We start from the raw sequence: 20717 nt of genomic DNA on the forward strand, positions 1-20717 counted from the left end.
TTTCTGCGCAATTTGCCGCGCGTGTTTCCCATTATCAATAACATATTTGCCAGACTATAACTATTAGTATTTTGTTAAATTTATCGTATTGTTATAAAATTGTTAATTAATATTTAATATTTTATTTTTACATATATATCTATCTGTTTTAGGTTTTTTTCACTGTTACCATAAGATAGGCTATTTATTATGATAAGTTTTTATGTTAAATATATTGTCATTACAAGTGAACCAGTATCAATTAATAATATACTTGAATTACCATTTGAATACTTGTCAATACTGTTCTTTGCAATGCTCCAGGTATAACATTTGCAGGAAAATGTGATGTCCCTGGTTGTTCAGTGGAAAAATTTAAATCTTGGATTACCTGATTCTGAAAATAAAATATAATTGGATGAAAATACATTGCCAATGTATGATTACTAATATGTACATAAATAAAACAGTTTTTCTAAACAGTATTTTTTTTTCAATAAAATTGACAAATGAAGCCCTTTCAAAATGGTGGCAACATAACATTCTATGTTCACCATACATTTTTTTCTGAAAATCGATAGAATACCATGGGCCTTCGAGGAAGCTAAACTTGGCCCAAGTTTCACAATTGAAAAAGTACAACATTTAAGATATGACTTTATCTAGAGTAGTTAACACTTAATGATTACTTACCGGTGTGAATTGGTAGGACCTGTACTAGGGAACCTATATAGTTTAATTTCAGGATCTTCACGAGGGGACATTTGAGGCATCTACTTTTTAAATTGTCTCCCATATTTTAGATCCAAATATTCAAACAAAGAGAACAACTGAACAACAATAGAAATCTAAATATAAAATGCAACAGAAATGCTAAAAACAGGTTGCTTGTTTAAGTCGCAGTAGTATGTTCGCCATTTGCAAATGCTAATGCTGCCATTGCCATATCAAAACATAATCCTACTACTGTACTTTAAATACCGGTTACATAAAATGTTTCTCATATCGAAAAAAAATTTATCACGGTGCCTTGCATACATGAAATATTATAAAGAAAGTTATTTATTAAACATTAAGTAACTAAAGCGTGAGTTAAAATTAAATTCTTAAAAAAATACTCTTAGAAAAACTACTAATTAGTAGTTTTACTTTAATATAGCAACCGGACTCGGCTCCCACGTAGGTATGTCGCCCAAGCTCCTAAGGAAGTCGACCGGGCCTGACAATAAACTTCAAGTTTCAAGAAGGCCCCAGAGCCAGAGATTCAGAAAGAAAGAAGAAGCCATAGACTAAATATAAATTATACAATGGCATTTCCTAAAATTGTAGTCAAGTACTGACTTCTTTATAAATACTTATGGCATTTATGTATATAAACAAAATAATTTTCATAAGATATTAGAAATAAATTTTATACATGATATTTGCACTGTAATATTTTATATTTTTTTGTTACATACGTCACACACAGATCCAATAATTTAGAACGTCATTATAACCGTCACGTGACATATTAATCCTTGTTGTGACATTCTTTGAGTAAATGTGTTCTGTGATCTTTGTATTCGCGGGAAAACTATGAAATTGTATTTGTGTTGTATGAGATGCTAAATAATTAGAAAAAAAAAATAATAATTTATATATTTTTTTTCTTATTTATTAACATTAATTTTGACGATTGCTTGTCTTAATATGTGTGGTCGTACTGGATTGTAAGTAAATGAGCATTTTACGATAAAAAATATTTATTACCATAATTTGAATATATTCCAAATCAGTAATTCACATTGTCACAGGACACTCGATAAGGGTCATGTTCAAAGCGCCTGCAGCTATAAACCAAAAGGTAGCGGAAATTATTATGTTAAACCCGATTGGCTTCCAGAACATAATGATGGCAAAGATTATCAACCCTCATATAATATAGCTCCAACCGATGTTACTCCTGTTTTGATCTCAAATAATGGCGAAAATATTAAAGAAAATCAAAGCAGGGCCCTTAAACCAATGATGTGGGGAATTATACCTCCATGGCATAAAGTAAGAATTTGCATAAAAATTAAAATATTTTGTTTAAAACTACAGTAATCACTTATTTTTTTTATATTAACAGGGTGATTATAAACGACATGGTCTAAGCACAAATAATTGTCGTATTGAAAATATTAAATCTTCTAAATTATATCAACCTATATTGACAAATGGAGGAAGATGTGTAGTAGTTGCAGAAGGGTTTTATGAATGGCAAACAACTATTAAATCTAAAATAAAAAAACCGTACTACATATATGCACCACAAAATGAAAAAATCAGGGTAACAGCATCACACATGTATTTTTCATTTATTATTAATTTACTTTAGAAAAATTAAAAATAAATCAAAATCAGTTTTATACTATAGCCCGCACACAGCTGGGTAGGCAGAAAAAACCTAGTGTTAAGACACTCTGTTCCCAACTTCCTCCCGAATTCAGGAGGTATTGTGTGCTGCGCTTTGCCTCAACACCAGAAGTTATAACTCCTAGCCTGACTATAAATACAAAGGATGAGGAGCAAATAATACTTTTTCACTTTAGTATATTAGATTTGTAGACACTTGTAATTTATTAGTGTTTAGAGATGTGTGGCATACCATCTGAATATAAACACAAAGGTTGTGAGTTGAATTCCCAATTGGGGTGTAAAATTATTTCTATTCTCTTGTTCTGTTAAAAATATAAAGGATAAGATTGAATGCCCTCTCTCCACACCCTTTGCCTATTCTACTAAATGATATGGGGGTACAGAGTTAAGAAAAAATAATATTACACAGATTGATGAGCCCAGTACATGGAACAATGAATTTAATGAATCAAATGGTTGGAATGGTGTAAAATTATTATATATGGCTGGTCTATATCATGTTTGGCAAAATGATGAAACAATTATATACTCCTACTCTATTATTACTATGAATTCAAATAACACACTGGATTGGCTTCATCACAGAATGCCTGCTATTTTGGATAGTGAGGAACAGATAAATGTAAGTGTTGTAGAATGTAAATTTGAATTTAAAATTTTCATCAGTGCTTTTGCTAATGGCAGCTTAGACATGAGACTTAAGATTTTTAATTTTATTAAAATGAATAATTAAATAAATAAATTATTAAAATAAGTAACTATGATATTGAAAAATATTTATCTATACTTTTACAGGCATGGCTTGATACAAAAAATGTTAATGAAAATATGGCTCTTGGGTATCTGAAGCCAATTGAATTATTATCCTGGCACCAAGTGTCAGTCGAGGTTAATAACTCCAAAAATAAAACATCACAGTGCAATAAACGTATTGTCGAGAACAAACAAAAACAAAAAACTTTAACATCTTTTTTCACTCAAACACCAAAACGTAAATCTCTTGAAGAAAATGCTAAGGATGTAAAAAGAATAAAAATATAATTTTTTGAAGTATTTATAATTTTATTGATTTGTTAAAGCCAAAACCTCATAGAATTTTATTTAGTAGATAACAGTAACAAATACAATATTTTTTTATTTTAATAATAAAGAGAACATAAAGTTTTTAAGGTTTTTTTTTCTTTTCAAGTATAAACAATCCTTGGGAGGCATCATTTTTTTATTTTACCTCTATAAAAAAATGCTGAATTGGCTCACAGCCCCCCACATAACGTTTAAATTATGCCAGAAAGTTGAGAATGGAACATCTTGAACTCTCATCTTGTTATATGCAGGCTACTATGTGACTTAAAGCAAAAGTAACCAATCATCATCTGATTGCAGGCCACACATTAACTATCAATGTCAAAATCACTTTATTTTAACATCAATTATAACATTCTTGTATTACTTCAAAAATCAAATCAGCTTCATGCTGTATCCCACGCACAGTAGGTTAGGCAGAGGGAACCTAGTGCTAAAACCATCCGTTCCCCACTTTCCACCAAAATTTGGAGGTATTTTGTGTTGAGTAGAGTGTTGTATTACTTAAGTAATGAAAATTCTGTTGAGATCATCGTGGCACAAATGTGTGACTATAAACAAGACAAGGATTGATTTCCACTGGAGGAAATTATATGTATTAAATATTTTGAATATCCCTCTGGTAATAAGACAAAGTATTGTGTTAAGTGATACCATGTTAACCACTATTTAAAAGCAATATCTAAAGAATTCAGTGGAAAGTGGGGAATAGAGTATGTTCCCTCTGCCTACTATGTGTTATATGTGGAATAGTGTGAAACTGGAAAAAAAATGTAATCCAAATGGACTTGAACATAATCTGGTTCTTTGATTATGGCATATAATCTCTTCAATATCACAAAGTACACTGTAAAATAATTACACATTGTCAATTCTGAATTGTCTGAAGTCTGCTTCACAACGGATAATTTCATGTGTACTCAGAAAATCTCTTACAAAGCTTTGTACTTCATATTCATCTGAAAATAATAATAATATTCATTTATTTTAGCCTAATAAGTAAGGAAACATTGTTAACTATTTTTATATTGTATGACTAGCTTGTTACAGTTCTTTAACAAGAGTAGAAATATGTAAAACAAAAAATTTTAACCATTTTGATGTAGCTTGATAATTATTTACAGTGGTTATTAGTTTATTGGTCTGGCCAGTATACTTGGAAGCAAACCCAGAAACACAAGTTCAAATCAATATTAATATTTTTAATGGGTATTTAACAACTGCTAGAAATTAAATTTACTGACATTTTCTTTATTAATCAATTTAAAGAATATATTAAAAAGATATACTTTTGTTCCTGACAATGTTTAGTAATAATACTTTGTATTTAAATTATATAAATTGACTCACTGCATGTATAGTTAACATATTAAAAAAATATAAAAATATACTCACATGGATATTTACTACACTGGTATATAAGTTTGATTAAATGTTTTGCTAGAGATTTAAACAAACTTTTGCCCCTAATTCTTCCCTTTACATAATAAGGAGTTAATATTTTTACAACCCATGGAGCAATTCTTTCCTTACAACTAATTATAAAGTCTGAATTTTCTTCTAAGGGTGATACAACAGTTTCATCATCACTGTCTTCACCAAAAATATCTTGCAACATGCTCTTTATCTAAAAAAATTTAACTATTTTTAAATGTAAATAGTACATATTTTTTCTAGAGAAGCTAGACTCAATACATGCATTAGATGATGTATCTCAATGCCATGCTTTTATGCTACCTTAACTAGGAGAATAAATATAAAATTAATATTCAAATATAAAAAAATTGTGGGTATTAAACCTCAATAGTGTTTTTCAGATTCAAGATAATCCAATTTCAATTAAATTACTAAAGCTATGCATATTGATCATAGGAGAACTTACTCTGGCCAATTTATTTCTGTCACAATCTCTTATTTGATCTAGCAATTCAAATAATTTCACTTTCTGAAAATATTCCTCACATAACCATTTACTTGGACGACTTTTTTTATTTTTATTGCTAAGAGCTTGGGAACTACAATCATTGTTTACCAAGATACCACTAAGTAGGGTCAATCTTTCATCTAAGCATTTCTTTTGGGACTCCTGACCATCCTTAACAATTTCTTGGGAATTTGTTGCACTAAGTAAATTATTTTGAGTTTCCTCTAAACTTCCTTTAAATTTTGTTGGATTTTCAGGGGCACATAGAGTTGCGTCAAATAAATCATCATCATTAGGATCACCCTGAAATAATTTTTCAAGTTGTTGCATCAATTCATCAGAACTTTGTATCTCCGTAGTCATCTGATCTTTTAATTTTCTAGACAGTGTTATGTCATTTGAAATATTATCTGATGGATTTGATTCTATTTGTGACATTAGAATGCTTTCACTCAAAACATCACCGACTGATGGTTGACTTTCCATACTATTAACAGTTTTTGGAGATTTAGATATTTTTTTAAATTTCTTCCTCTCATTACATGAACACTGACAATTACAATTAGTGAAAGTCGTTTGTGTTTTTTTATCGTTTTCAGGTGGATAATGAAGACAATCATACAATTTCTTGAATAATAATCCTTTCTTTGTATTAATTTTCAAATCTTTTATCTAAAATAGTAAATATTTATTTACAAATATATTGATAATTCTTTGATATCTGACATCTAATACACATAACATACAATAAAATAGTTCTTACCACATTCGTAATACTTGCTCTATATATTTGAACCACCATTGAAGCCTGCGCAGCTGATGTTTCTATTATTTTGGCACATCTCCATATAGCACTTGGTAGGTATATGTTTTTATTCAATAATTTTTGGTGGTTTTCATAATTAACTGAGAGCAATTTAATAAGAGACTCCATATAATGCTTACGAACCTGTTGTATTACAAATGAGTAAATAAAAATATAAAGCAGAGTAAGAATTTATAAATAGATTTTTTTACTTTCGATATGAGGAGATGTGGTTTAGATTCTACATTAGGTAAAGGCATCACAGTATCATCCGTTTCTCGTAGCCATTTTTCTACAATATCATCAGATTCCCAATCTTCCATGTTTTGATTTATTATGTTTATGTATATTAAAAAATACAAAATATAAACAAGCAAGGAAGCAGACCGGCTGTCAATGCATAAAAGTCAAAACCGATATGACGCTTGTCAATTATGTCAATGCTTTGTTGTCAAAATAACAAGTATTTATACAAAGTGTAACGGAATGGATTTATAGATATAAATGAATGAATTTATAAATATAAATTCACTCCGTTAAACATGTAAATAATTATATTCAAACAATGTCATGATAATAAATGGTTAAGGAATTATCTTATTCAATTTTTAATTATTATAAGATGTACTTAGGGACTTTTAAAAATTTAAGATAATTTGATGGTTTCATTCGACTCCTAAGAACATTGTTAACTTAATTTTTTCTTCAGGGGCAAGCTATTTTCGCCGTATAGGTATCATGGATGAAATTGCTCTGGCTAAGCTAAGCTTGAATTTCAGAAAAGCTTGAGACCTTCATTCTTGTACGGAACCCTTAGTGAGCGAGTCCGATTCGCGCTTCTCCGTTTTTATTTTTAATATATCTATATTAAAAATCTATCTATCTATATATCTGGGATATCTAGCCTAAATCGATTTTACAAGCTAAGTCCAACTCATTTTAACTCGATTTGTCCCTCACTATCATGCACAGGTCACAGTCACAGCAGAGTAGTGAGTGAATGTGTTCTGTGTCTGTGGGTCACAGAGTACATCTATGATATGTCAACTCAACTTGATAATTTGATAATATTCAAAATTTCAAGTAATATTCAAAAAAATAAATAAAAGCCACTAGTAGACGACTTTAAACTTATATATTTAAATTTTTAATATTTAATACCTATAAACTGAGTCCGGACGCGTAAACTACATGCATACGTTTACATATGGTTTAATATTTTTTATATCACCTTTATCATTATCAAACATTACGTTCAATGGCTAGTGAGGAGCATAAATATTTGGCGCAATTTCTAAAAGATGTCCATTCTAAACTTAGGAATAATGCGGCCCTAGTAGGAGCTGAGAAGGCATGGTCAGACCACTGTTTAAATAAAGATATTTTAACTAGATATGCTTTGTATATGGAAAAATTGGCTAGGACACATTGGGAGTTAAATTCATCAAACGAACTTAGTTCTGCTACATCTCGTATTAAATGGTCTGCCGATTTTTGCTATGATTATTTCTACAATAATGGCTTAGATAAGTATGATGAGAAAGAAAAAAATATAGGAAATACAATTGATATAAAAGTTATAACCAAGGAAATATTTGTAAAACCGTATAGGTTACTTGATGTTGGCAGCTGCTATAATCCTTTTAAAATATATGATTTTCTAGATGTCCTGGCTATTGATCTCTGTCCTGCCAATAACTCTGTAAAAGAATGTGACTTTCTTAACGTTTCTATTACCTCAGATACTTTAATAGATGGAAACAAAGTACTAAAATTTCAAGAAAATTATTTTGATATTGTAACATTTTGTTTTTTCTTGGAATATATCCCTTCCTCAGAATTAAGAATACTGGCCTGCAATAATGCTTATAAATTATTAAAAGCAGGTGGTGTTTTAATAATAAATACACCTGACTCAAAACATGTGGGGGCAAATAGTAAATTAATGAAAAACTGGAGGTATTCATTAGCAATGATGGGGTTTTCTAGAATTAAATATGAAAAATATCAACATATGCATTGTATGGCATTCAGAAAATCTTTACATAAAGATATTGCCATAAGATGGGCAATTTTGTACAAAGAACCTTACATGGACATTAGTATACATATACCACAGGATTTCAACAAAACTGAAGATAAATATGCTAAATCTGAAAATATTGCTATTGATGTCCAAGATTTTAATCAACTTCCATTTTTGGAATTAGATCATTAATATTTTTATATGTATCACATGATAATATTATGCATGCTATTTTACAATAAAATATAATTTCTTACAATTGTGACCTTGATTTTTTTATGAACCATGAATAATTTTTGATAAAATCTTTAATATATTTGTTAAATAAATAAATAAAAATAGTCAGAACTTTTTTATTCTTAATATTACAATTAAAGTTATTAAAATAACAAAAACTTTTTAATTATATTAATAATTATACATGTAGTGGTGTCAATTTTGTTTTTCTCTACTGCTAAGTACCACTATTTAGCAGCATTAAATTTTGCTTTTCTCTTTTCTAATTTCTCTTTAGTTTCAATATCAGTCATAATAGCTGACACTGATTGGCCAAACCTTTCGGCTCTCATTTTTAATTTCTCTAAATTATGAGATAATGTTCCTGATGAAGCGATAGCTGTATCACTATTAACAGAATTTGCATTCTGGTTGAATCTTTGTTTCCTTGCTTCTTTTCTCTGATCCTCGGTCATTTTCACTGGTAATCCAAATCTTTTAGCACGCATTTCAAGTCTTGTTTTTGGATCAATATCAGCAGTAATCTTAACTTTGTTACTAGATACACTTATTTCTGGCTTATCTGATTCTGGAGCCATGATTTCCTTTTTGTCTTCAGGTGGTTTCACAGTATTTGATGAAACAGAAGCTGATCTGTTTAGTACAATTTTTTTTGCAATAGTTTCCTTGCCTTCTATCACTTTTGGTTCTGTTATTTTTCTTTTCAGAATCCTTTGTGGCTTACTTTCCGGAACTTGTTTTTCTGGAGAGTTTTCTTGGAGTGCAAGTTCCTCGTTTAAGGTATCCACAGCAGAATCAAGTTCCTCGTTTAAGGTATCCACAGCAGAATCGTCAAGCAGATCATTTTGACTTTTGTCTTCTTCGTCTTCCAAAACGCCGTCTGAGTCAATTTCATCTGAATCTAGATTGATATCTCCGTGATCATCCTCAGATATTGCAGCTTGAAGTCTCGCTACAAGTTCGGCTTTATCGCCGGCATATGAAAGTCCACGAGATTTCAATTCTTTTCTTAAATCTACTACCTTCATTTTGCTTACATCTATCACAGTAGAGTCAGCCATGATATTTAAAACTATTTTGTTTATAAATTTTACTGTATTGTTTATTTTAGTAATTCTTAGTGCGATTAAGAACCACAACGCATTGCTTTGGTAATGTTTTTTAAGATATAGATTATAGATTAAAAATATTATTAAATGTCAACTCATACAGATAAGGTAATCGGTATAAATAGGTAAAAAATATTAAACATTATGTGAAATTAAGAAATTGTAAACCGGTATTTATATAGGTCATACTCATATGAGTATTATATTACAATAGCTATAACAAATAAAAGAAAATATACGACGACTTTTCAACGATTTTTCATTCTAAATTTAACTATGCCTACCCCCTTATGATAAGTGGATAGTCTACACATCAAAATTTAAAAAAAATGTAAAGAAAAAAATTCAAATTCCATCATTTGTCCCCTTCTGTGGGCTGTTCAGATTCGTAGTACATAGTTTCAAAAATTTGTAACTTAAGTTATTACGCCCGTGTCATCGAAATCACACATATTTTCCGCGTAGAATATACTTGAGTTGATTTTTTAATGATAATTTCCAAAATGCGCTTCAGCCTTTTTACTATGATTTCTAATAAACAAGCTGTTACACGAATCTTTCCTGTGATCCAAAAAAATCTGCATTTAAAAAACTTCTACTAAAGTTACCTTAAATGTAATATCTTTTAATTTGGTAATATTAGAAAGCTATAATTTGCTTACACCCATTACGCAAGACGGATGTGTATTTTTATATTCCAATAAAAAGAATCGTGTATTTTATTTATTTTCTAAAAGATCAAAGCATCTTTCCTATTTTTAGTGTATTTTGGTAAGTATGTGCTACTTATATTTGTAATTATATAGGCACATAAAATCAATATATCGTATATATCTTGTAAAATTAAATGTAGACTAATGTTTCAGATAAACGTATAGCATTTTACAAGTGTCAAGTGGTTTAAGTTATTACCTTAAATAACGAAATCTTAGCTTAGCTAGCTTTTTTACATTGTTCAAGCCACATTACCCTATTCAAATAGATCTGGGGTGCACTAAAGCAATGAAGAGAAGAAAAAACGAAGACGTGAGACATGTAGAGCTAAACAAGATGCTATTATTAACTAATAATGTGCCATTATATCTATAAAACAAAACATTGATCGACATTGATCGACATTAGGCGGTAGCTAATAACTGCGACACAGTTAATACTTCTGCAAATTAAAGTTGCTATTGTTATGTATGAAATATTAATTTAATTAATATTATTAATATTACTAAGTTTCTCTTTTAAGATTCACGGGTTCAAAAGAACCCGGTCCTTTGGAAGGCTTGCGTGGAGACACAGGTCCAACACGTAGAGGTCCTTAAGAGAATATACAAATGTTATACTGTGACGCATCAGCCGGAATCCATCGCTAGGCAACCACAGGTAATTGCCCAGAGATGGTCGCCGGTTAATGCGTAGGAACTATGGAAAATATGGAAATCTAAACTAGGACTATGGAATGGAATTTGAATGGACTGGTTATTGGATGAGACTACTGGACGTCCGCCTTTACAATAGTCTCAAATTGAATGGTTGATGGACGGTGACTCGCCTCCCACTAGATGGGCCCCCACAAAGCGGCGTTATGCTTCGGGCGCAACATCGGGGTGGTCGGCTAAGGGTGTAGAGAGAAGCAGCAGCAGAGCTCACCATCACGAGGAGCTCGTGAGCGGGATTCCCCGTTGTTACGCATTACGTTTGAGCACTTCCACCCTTTCGAGCATATAGCTCTTGCGCTCCACTCTGCCGGCCAATAAAGGAAAGCCAGAGGCGAAGGATAGATTACAATTCCTCTCCGGAGGACTCAGGTCCGTGGGGTCACCACTCCCCAACAGCTCGCCACAAGCTGCCCTGCGGCTTTATTATTATTATTATTCTCTCAAAATTACTGATCAAAAGTTCAACCAATCCATTTTTTTATTTACACACTTGGGTCTTTCTTTACTACTCGTTGATTATCAGTCGCTACAACTTAAGACAACATCTATCTGTTCTATTTATACAAATTTGAGACACGATCCCTTACTTAATTAAGATACAAAGAGTTTTTTGAAAAATGACGAAGCAAACTTAATTTTATCAATTTTTTTCGATGTAATTGTTGGCCATTCATTAATGAATAGATATTGTTTAGTTTGATTAGGACTCTTTCTTATTGTTTTAAGAGGCTAGTATTTGTTACAGTATCATTATCGTTACGTTAACATTATTTATAAATTTATTCATTGTTTAAACAAAGATTTTAAGTTTAGTTCCATTGAGTTATGCAGAAAATAACTGAAACTATTATGAACAAACAAATAATGATAAGAAAACATGGATTAATATACTTGCTACTCAGTAAATGTAAGAAATTATATTTTTTCTTCTATTATATTACCTTACATTTTTAAGACTGAAGGAATCTGCTGTACGAATCTGACATTTACTAGATTTTTTTATTTTTTTCGTCACAATATTGATGTCATATCGTAATGACGGTCGTTATTAACCAATACGATTATTATTAGAAGTACGAAACCAATCAAATACATGTACCACTAATACTTTATACTTTTCTGTAGAACTGTGTCCGTTCTGTGGTCATCAAAAAAATTATGCATCGAATATCTTTCTCGAAAACGAATAATGATGTGGTCTCATATTTTTCCTGTATTAAGTTAATCTATAAGAATTAAATGAGAGTGATTTTGAACAAATATTTAACTTTTTTTTTCGTACACATTTAGGTCGCTATTTGTATATGACCCATATAACGCTCTCAAATTTGAGATGCCATTTTAATTCATATTCAATTTATGAATGAAAACGGCAACTCAAGATCCATCTCAGATTTGAGAGCGGTTACTAAATAAGGACCGTAGTGACGTAGTATTTTAGTGATATTTTAATATGTTTGTATATCGCTTCTCAAATAATTTGACAACAACAATTTTTTATAGTATATAATTTTTTTTACAAGTTATGGAATTTATTAATTATGAAAGAGTAGAAACTTCCCTCTTTCAAATCCCATTTAAAAAAATGAACATGTTAAAGAAAAATAAAAAAATATTTGTTCTTTTTCTTTTCTTTTTATATTTTCATTAAAAAAGATATTTAAAAGAAATAGATATATAACGTCTAATACTTTACAACAATATTTTAATATCATTTTCCGGCACCTCATATAAATCAAACGATCTGAGCCATCTCAGATAACAGCGCTTCTTTTAGACTTGACCTGCAATAACCACACTACACCTTTTTACTCTTCAGTCGATTCGGTCTTATTGGAATGGCCGCAATTGTAAATTCTCATTTCATCTATTGAAATTTTCTGCTACAAAGCAGGCCTTTGTATTTGTATCCTTGAAAAATTCTATCACAGCGAGGAAGAACTTTCCAAAGCTTTCTTGTCGATGGTCCCTAGGTAAGCTATCGAAAATGAAAAATTTCAATTATTAAGTACTTAATTAACTGCAAGGGATGCTCATTAACGCCCAATGTTAATAACCAATCCTAATCCAAAAATTGCTACCATAGATTGACATAGACAGAGATGGAGGTAGGCGTGCAGGTTAGTGATTGGACAGACATGTCGGACAGTACGAGATAGACGTTAACTGGAGATAGGAGATACATTATTAATATTGGGCGTAAAACAATGAGATTTTTTCAAAATTTCAAAACAATCGTTGTTTGTATTGTTCTTTCTATAGTCATTAACAAAACCTATATTTATTGAAATTATCAACAAAAATTATCTATCTCGTGTCGTTGCTTGCTTACTCTACTTCTTTGGTTGTTATAGTTATTGTAGGTAAAGCATATTTTGATTCCAGTTAATTGGGACAGTGCTAAGACCAATGTTACATTCTTCCCTTGTTAAATTAATGCTTCTGCTTGTTTTTTTTATTTAAATTTAATTAGTTTTTCGAACAAATTTTCATCAATCATATTTAAATAAATCTTCGGAGTTCTCAATAGTTAGACAAGAAATTGTTTTTGCTTTTTATTATAATAAGTAAATAACTATGGAAGGGAAGCTATAGCCTATGTTTACATAAAATGAAATAAAAGTGTGTGGGGTATGTTAAAGAAAAATAAATTAGTATTTTGATATTTTTATTTCAATATTGCTGTAAAACAACTATTATTGACACTTTAAATTATTAGAAGGTCATAATCATCACCCACAGTTCGTACTCCACGACAGGGTTTTGAAATAAAAATAAATACCAGAATTAATATTATAGAATTTAATTAGGGTACATACAAACATTTCGTAATGTTGGAGTATAATGATGAAACTAAGAAGCACTTTGAGTAGCTAGTGACAATTTTAGTGTAAGTAGCTTTTCAATTGATTTTTACTAAAGAATATTAATTATGCCGGAGAGGAGTCACGGTAATATATACGTGTAGCATAGTGTTAGATGTTGCCTTTATAAAAATACATGTATCTATTAATTATATAACTACAAATATTTGACAAACATAACATAATCTCATAACAAAAAAATCACTCTCAATACTGCTTTTGGTCTCTAAGTTAACATCCAATGCTAGCGGTTAGACGGACTCCTCTCCCGTTCACAATCACAACTAACGAACAGTCATTCCGTGATCGCGTGTATTTTTTTTACCTTGTTTATTTATATTTGAAATCGATTAAAACATTCCATAACTAAGTATTCTCTATAATAATAATAATAAAGGAAATCACACTGATATTTGTAAAGCCAACAAAACAAACATAAGCATCCACTAAAAAGTGTTAGCGTAAAACAACATAGCGCGACCGGTGACGACCGCGGACGTCACCGGCGCGCGGCCGCGACGCGCGCGGGCGCGGGTCAGACAGGGCGCGGGCGCGCGGGCACGGCGGGAGGGTCGGGCGGCGCCGGCACCTTGGTGCGCGGCTGCGGCTTGGCGCGCGGGGGCTGCGCGGGCGGAGGCGCAGGTGCGGGAGCCGGCGGGGCGGGGGCACGCGGCGCGGGCGGCGGAGGGGGAGGGGGCGCTGCGCGGCCCAGCGACGCCAGCATCAACCCGCGCAGCAGCGCCGCGCGGGACTCAGTCTCAGCTGTGTCTGCTCCATTTGTAGCGCCTGTGGATTTAACGTTTCTTGATATCATTATTTGTCTCACTACATATAGGGAGAAATATCCAGTCATTGGCACTTTAAGCGACATCTATAATACAAATTCAAAGTAAAATTGACGTAAAATTTCCATAGATAATTCTATAGAGGACGTATCTACAAATAGTTTTGTGGAAAGTAAGAGGATGGAAGAGAAGAATGAATGAATTATTACATGTGATGGATGACAGAGATTTCGATGTTATTTATGTGCCTGAGACCATGTGGAAGGGACACAACCGATTTACCGGGCAACTAGATCGCTTTCTGGGCCGGCGTACTAGGCGTTGGTAGGGGGAGACCTTGGTTGAGCTCGTCGTAAACACAGTATCAAAGATACTGGCGGAAGGTCACGTAAAAATCAGAGGGCAAATATATGAAGAGGTGGTTGACAGTGGATGAGGCGAAAGAAGTATGAAGACATCTTTCTGTTTTATCTGATTACCCCGCTAGGGATACATACAGCGTGAAGCTAGATTGGATTTGGTTAGTTCAGAAAACGTACATCACTTGAAAACATCCAATATTAAATTCATATACTTTATAAAGTAATTATTCAATAAATATATGTTACCGAGAAACCCAGCGAGGAGGTACTGCGAGTCCTGCGCGTCGAGCTGCAGCGGCGGCTGCGCGGCGGGCTGCGGCGCGGGCGGCGGCGCGCTGGCGCTTGAGCTCGCCGCCGCCGGCCGCCGCGGCAAGCGCTCCAGCTGCTGCCGGGCCGCCTGCACATGCAAAAATGATGCTTAAGGGAATAATGTAAACAGTCAGCTTTTTATCTGAAGATGAGGAAAATTATCCGTCATATTTATAATCGTCTCGTAGTTATACTTATGTGTTATTTTTATAGGCACAATATTTTTTGTATGCACGATCTATAAGTTTACCATTTAATAATTAATCTATTTAATCATAAGACTGAAGCTTGAGCTCTATCTCTTTTAACCCATTCAAGCTTTAACATGGGTCCTAATTTAATTATTGTAATAGTAGCGTATGGCGCTTCGTTCTCCTTGACTACCCTGATGGGGATATAGCGTGAAGCTAAGTTCAGTACAAGGATGTAAGGTTTTTATATTTGTCAATAACTTCTGTAAATCTACTTAATTTTTGTGATAATAGCTTTAATGGCCTAGGAAGCCTTAAAATGTTGTATATTTATTTACACAACAAGATCTTACTTAGTGGTGTGAGTATCAGTCAATGGCATTAATGTGTTTAAGTTTAACATTTTAAAATTTTGCGCTATTTTGATAAAAACGTTGAAGTCATATTGCTCTTTATGACGTATGTTGGTCTTGTAAACAAATGAGCTGATATGGGTTTACTTTCTGTACAAGACTGTATGGTCATTCATACATTTGTTTTGCATAATATTTTAAAATATTGATAAAAGAATGGAAATTTTAATATGAATTTATAATTTAATTGATTATTTTGTTAACTAATATTAACAATTTCTGAATATTTGTTACCTAAGCATCAATTGTTAATTTTTTGAATAATAAACTGTTTTCATTACCTCGCCCTGGTAAAACGCCAAACTCTACCCACCCTGTAAACAAAAACTCACCGTCGCCTGTTGCCTCTCCAACTGCAGCTGCATCTGCAACTGCTGGAGCTGGCTGGGCGTGCCGGGCTGCGCGCCGCGCCGCACGCCCGACAGTTGCGACAGGAGCTCGGCGATGGGGTCCACGACGGCGTCCCGCGACGACGGCGACAGCGACGAGATACCGCCGCTCGTGCTGAACGACATGTAAACCACAAGCGACGCGCGCGTGAGTTACGCATTATGAGGGTTTTTTTATTATGATATAAAACATATCGAGGACAAGGACCGTACCCATTAAAAAAATATATTTCAGTAATAAATAAACAACGCGTTACAAGGTTACAGCCCGACAGATACTTTACGAGGCAAATTAGCTTCGCATCTCAAAGAGTTTGGTGTCACTAAATGGTACCAAGCTGTTCGCCCGTAACTTCGACAATTCATAAAGTTCTTGTTGTGATATATATCATTATATGAGTCATGGCCGCTCTCAAATTAGAGGCCATAGACTCTTGCATCCGAAAATTCGTTCATTCCGAAAAAAAATAAAGAAAAAAAGCAAATTCTAAAATCAAGTCTAGTCAGTCATCTACGGTTAACTTTAGAGCGGCCATAACTTGTCGATGTTTATGTGTCTGTTGTGTTGGATATTTCATTGTAAGCATTTTTAGTTATTTGTTACGTTGTGAATAATTGTAGTTCGAATTTATTTGCTGCTTCACCACCAAAACATTAGATATGAAAAAACATACTATATGGTTTATCATAATAGAGAGAGGCAAACATTTTAGTAAACTTTAGATAAATTAAATCAGAGTCCAAAGAGCAATTCTAAAAGACGTGGGATATTTAATATAGTATTTGAATTAACAGAAGCTTAAAAAATATTATACAAACAAGAAATATTAGTACCTGAATTGCATATTGGTGCGTCTCGCGCGACTAACACCGCGTCCGGGAGGCGGCATGCGGCGTACACCGCCGTGTCGGATGCCACTTGGCTCATCGTGTAACATGGTTAAGGACTCATTGAATTGGTTTTAGCTTTACGCTGTATCCCACATATAGCACGGTAGACAGAGGGGACGGGAATATTAATAAACCCAGATTCCCCTTTTCAGTTCAAGTTTGGAAACATTGCATGTTAAGTTGTGGAATTCAACACCTAAGCTTTTTTTCTTACCAGAGCAGAGCAACAAAAATAATTTGTAGCCTGCGTTGTGTTGAGTGGCGGAACTCAACGCGTTTTACCTCATTACCAGAGAGAGGAAAAGAAATAAAATAAATATTCCACATTCAAAAAAGATGAGTGACTATAAACATTGCTTATCAATTTGTCACATTTTGGAACTTGTCACAGTTTATCTTACCAGAGCAAAGAAGTGAAAATAATTTAGCTTCCCTGAATGAGAAGCGAACCCACAATGGCTTATTAATTTGCAATTAAATTATAATATTAAAAAGGATATGAGAAATGATATGAGATCCCTAGGTCCAGTTCGATGTTCGAGTGTAAGATGTCCTGCAAAGTCATCAGTCACGAAATTTGGTTCTCCACCTGGCATTGAAGCACAAACTGGACATACCACCTTAAATTGAATTAGAATTATATGTTAATAAAATATTATAAAAACGAGTTTCTTTTTTAATAGCAAAATGAAAGTTTAAAATTAAAACAGCTGTAAAACATTCATACTAAATTAGTTTTGTATGTATTTAGATTCACACAAATTTTATGATAGTAGTCTTTTTAATCTCCTTTTTTTCATAACTAATGCACTACCCTAAATGGAAATATTCTTCGTTGGTTTGATGTTAATAATCTAATGTTAAATGCTAAAAATACTAAATGTATTGAGTTTGCTTTACAAAATGTTGAAAAAAAATAATTTCAGTCTACTAATTAAAGGAGAAACTCTCAATTTGTCGGAATCAGCTATTTTCTTAGGTGTAACTATAGATTCCAAACTCCAGTGGAACGCTCATCTGGAAGCACTTGCGGATAAACTCAGCTCTGCCGCGTTTGCAATTAAAAAAGTAAGACAAATGACGGACGTTGACACTGCCCGACTAGTCTACTATAGCTATTTCCATAGTATTTTATCTTATGGAATGCTGCTATGGGGCAGTGCTTCAGATATAAATTCAATATTTATCCTCCAAAAAAGAGCCGTGAGATATATTTATAAACTAAGAGCGAGAGATTCTCTGCGAGATGTTTTCAAAGATGCAGGTATTCTTACAGTTGCTTCCCAATTTATATACTATAATATTCTCTTTGTCCGACAAAATATACATTGTCATATAAACATAGTGACAATCATATGATAGAAACGAGAAATAAAGATAAGATTGTTACTCCAAGTTTTCGCCTCCAAAAAGTTAATAAATCTTTTATGGGTCTGAGCATACGTGTATATAATAAAATTCCACAGTGTATTCTAGATTTGCCACTTCCAAAATTTAAAATATCAGTAAAAAAAATTCTAACAAGTAAAGCTTATTACACTGTTCAAGAATACTTAGAGGATAAACATGTATGGAATTAATGTCTATTGAATGTAATGCAGGATAGCTGCCAACTAATGTAATAGATTGTACCATTGATTTTGAAAAGAGCAACTGTTGAGTTTCTTGCCGGCTCTTCTCAGCAGAACTGCCTTCCGAACCGCTGGTAGCTTTTTGTTCATATGTTCATTCGACGATTCAAAAGTGCTTATTATAAGTTTATTTGAATAAATAATATTTTGAATTTGAATTTAAATTTGAAAGGTTAGACTAACTTTATTAATTTAGGAATACTTAACTATTTGTGCAAAAAAAACCAAGAGAGCATATACAAACACAAATTACTTAAGGAACTATGGGTAAATTATGTGTTCATATATAATTTAAATTTAATTATATTTCATTTTAAAGATTAAATACATATATTTTAACAATAACATTAATCAAAATTTATTTTAAGGTAGGATTTTTCAAATTTATATTAATTAAAATAATTAAATGTAAGGAATTATTAAACAAATAATACATCATTTAATATGTGTTATAGCAAGAGCTGTAAAACATGCATATATAATTATGAGTTTATATAATTGTTTTATTTGAATAAGGTTTGTTAATATTAATAAAAATAAAACCTCAAATTTGCATTGCATTCTAATTATTGGTAACTCACAGCTAATGTTGTGTCTGCGTGTTCTGCGGCTACATGTTCCATGAGAGCAGTGTCTGTGAAACCCATACGATTACAAAAAGGACAAGTGTATGCCTGTGGTTGTTCAAGTGCAAGTGTTTCCCCGCCATAGTAGAGATCTAAAAAGAAGCACAAATGTTTTATTATAAAATTAGTTATTTCCAATCAAGTATTAAAAATACTTCTATTTACTTAAGTATTAAAAATTTATCAAAAGTTGCCTTGAAATTCATTCCATTCATTATTTCCTTACATTAACAGATATTTTATAAAATTGCTTATAGTACATAAAAATAATCAACAAAAATCTAATTTGTAAAATTAATTCATATTTGAGATAGTCAAATTTAAAAAATCATTATAAATTTGTTTTTATTTTTAAATATTGAATGACCTACTAAAGTGAATTTATTATTTGACACTAACTACTTTTTGTTTATAAACAATTAAAGTTTATTTACTTCTCACTAATTAAATAAATATCTCTTTCTATATCTTTAATCTTATTACAGCTCTAACACAACACTGATTTCTCACATAAAAAATGTAGGCCAATTGTTTAATGTTGAGTCAGTAATAAATATTTTTTTACCAAAGTCACTTCTGGAAAGAATACATTGCATTGGATGCTCTGTTGTATGTTGGTTTGTTGTTGCGCCGGATTCATAACAAGCGGCACATAAGTCGTAATCGATGCATATCAAACATTTGTATCGTCGTCCTCTAAAGTTATTTTTCAAACAAGAATCACAGCTGACTCCTGAAATTGATAATACAATATTAAACGCCGTATCTTGTTTATTAAACAAAAACGGGCAGTATTATTTGCATGAAAAAGTACAAAAAATGGTACACTTACAATTTTTAATGAATTAGCAAAGAAATATACAGTGACAAAAGCATCGCACAAATTTTGATTATCATTACCCACCTTCATGGCGATTCATTTTCGCCACAAAATGTCGCCGAGATAATCACTTCTTGGCACCAGACTTACTGCTACTGTTTGAGGTATTTATATTACTAATCTAAAATAAGTAGCACAACATATATTACACTAAAATACAAGATTTTTAACAAAAATTTCCAAGCAAACCTAACCCAACCAGGCCATAATGACGTCACATAATGGCCGTATGTTGACAGATTAAAGGAAAATCATGATTTGTATTTATATTATGTCTGAAAGATAACTTTCATATTATTCGTATATTGTAAATACTATCTTTATAGCATAACATTCTGTATCCGGATATATTACTGAATATTATAAAAAAAGGACGGTAG

General features: G+C 32.1%; 5 protein-coding genes across 7 annotated transcripts; 2 read left to right on the plus strand and 3 right to left on the minus strand.

Annotated features, from left to right (window-relative positions):
- The first annotated feature begins 1495 nt into the window (after positions 1–1495).
- Positions 1496–3435, plus strand: LOC146536255 (abasic site processing protein HMCES). Its single transcript, XM_085189774.1, has 5 exons — positions 1496–1691; positions 1776–2019; positions 2093–2293; positions 2792–3004; positions 3178–3435. The coding sequence occupies exons 1-5, from the start codon at positions 1672–1674 to the stop codon at positions 3421–3423; spliced, it is 924 nt and encodes a 307-aa protein (XP_085045900.1). The 5' UTR covers positions 1496–1671; the 3' UTR covers positions 3424–3435.
- LOC146536256 (uncharacterized) lies at positions 3424–6617 on the minus strand. The gene is made up of 5 exons (XM_085189768.1): positions 6407–6617; positions 6153–6338; positions 5348–6061; positions 4861–5092; positions 3424–4424 (listed from the first exon to the last, which is right to left on the minus strand). Exons 1-5 carry the CDS (start codon positions 6515–6517, stop codon positions 4324–4326), a joined length of 1344 nt encoding a protein of 447 aa, XP_085045894.1. The 5' UTR covers positions 6518–6617; the 3' UTR covers positions 3424–4323.
- Positions 6618–7181: 564 nt separating this feature from the next.
- Samtor (S-adenosylmethionine sensor upstream of TORC1) lies at positions 7182–8482 on the plus strand. The gene has a single exon (XM_085190336.1). It carries the CDS (start codon positions 7453–7455, stop codon positions 8410–8412), a length of 960 nt encoding a protein of 319 aa, XP_085046462.1. The 5' UTR covers positions 7182–7452; the 3' UTR covers positions 8413–8482.
- A 77-nt stretch (positions 8483–8559) lies between these two features.
- On the minus strand, positions 8560–9635 carry LOC146536258 (uncharacterized). Its single transcript, XM_085190337.1, has one exon. The coding sequence runs from the start codon at positions 9516–9518 to the stop codon at positions 8685–8687; it is 834 nt and encodes a 277-aa protein (XP_085046463.1). The 5' UTR covers positions 9519–9635; the 3' UTR covers positions 8560–8684.
- A 4012-nt stretch (positions 9636–13647) lies between these two features.
- On the minus strand, positions 13648–20696 carry Kcmf1 (Potassium channel modulatory factor 1). Of its 3 annotated transcripts, none has more exons than XM_085189846.1 (8): positions 20290–20696; positions 20023–20190; positions 19413–19549; positions 17701–17820; positions 17142–17238; positions 16253–16431; positions 15254–15404; positions 13648–14646 (listed from the first exon to the last, which is right to left on the minus strand). In XM_085189846.1, the coding sequence occupies exons 2-8, from the start codon at positions 20051–20053 to the stop codon at positions 14396–14398; spliced, it is 966 nt and encodes a 321-aa protein (XP_085045972.1). In that variant the 5' UTR covers positions 20054–20190; positions 20290–20696; the 3' UTR covers positions 13648–14395. The 3 variants fall into 3 exon arrangements, with proteins under 3 accessions (XP_085045972.1, XP_085045970.1, XP_085045971.1); XM_085189844.1 differs by having other exon boundaries at positions 20362–20685; XM_085189845.1 differs by having other exon boundaries at positions 16253–16424; positions 17144–17238; positions 20362–20681.
- Positions 20697–20717: the final 21 nt, after the last annotated feature.

The sequence above is a fragment of the Heliconius melpomene genome, chromosome 9 (genome assembly GCF_056956725.1).
Source record: "Heliconius melpomene rosina isolate 202511_hmr_F chromosome 9, ASM5695672v1, whole genome shotgun sequence".
Taxonomy (NCBI): domain Eukaryota; kingdom Metazoa; phylum Arthropoda; class Insecta; order Lepidoptera; family Nymphalidae; genus Heliconius; species Heliconius melpomene.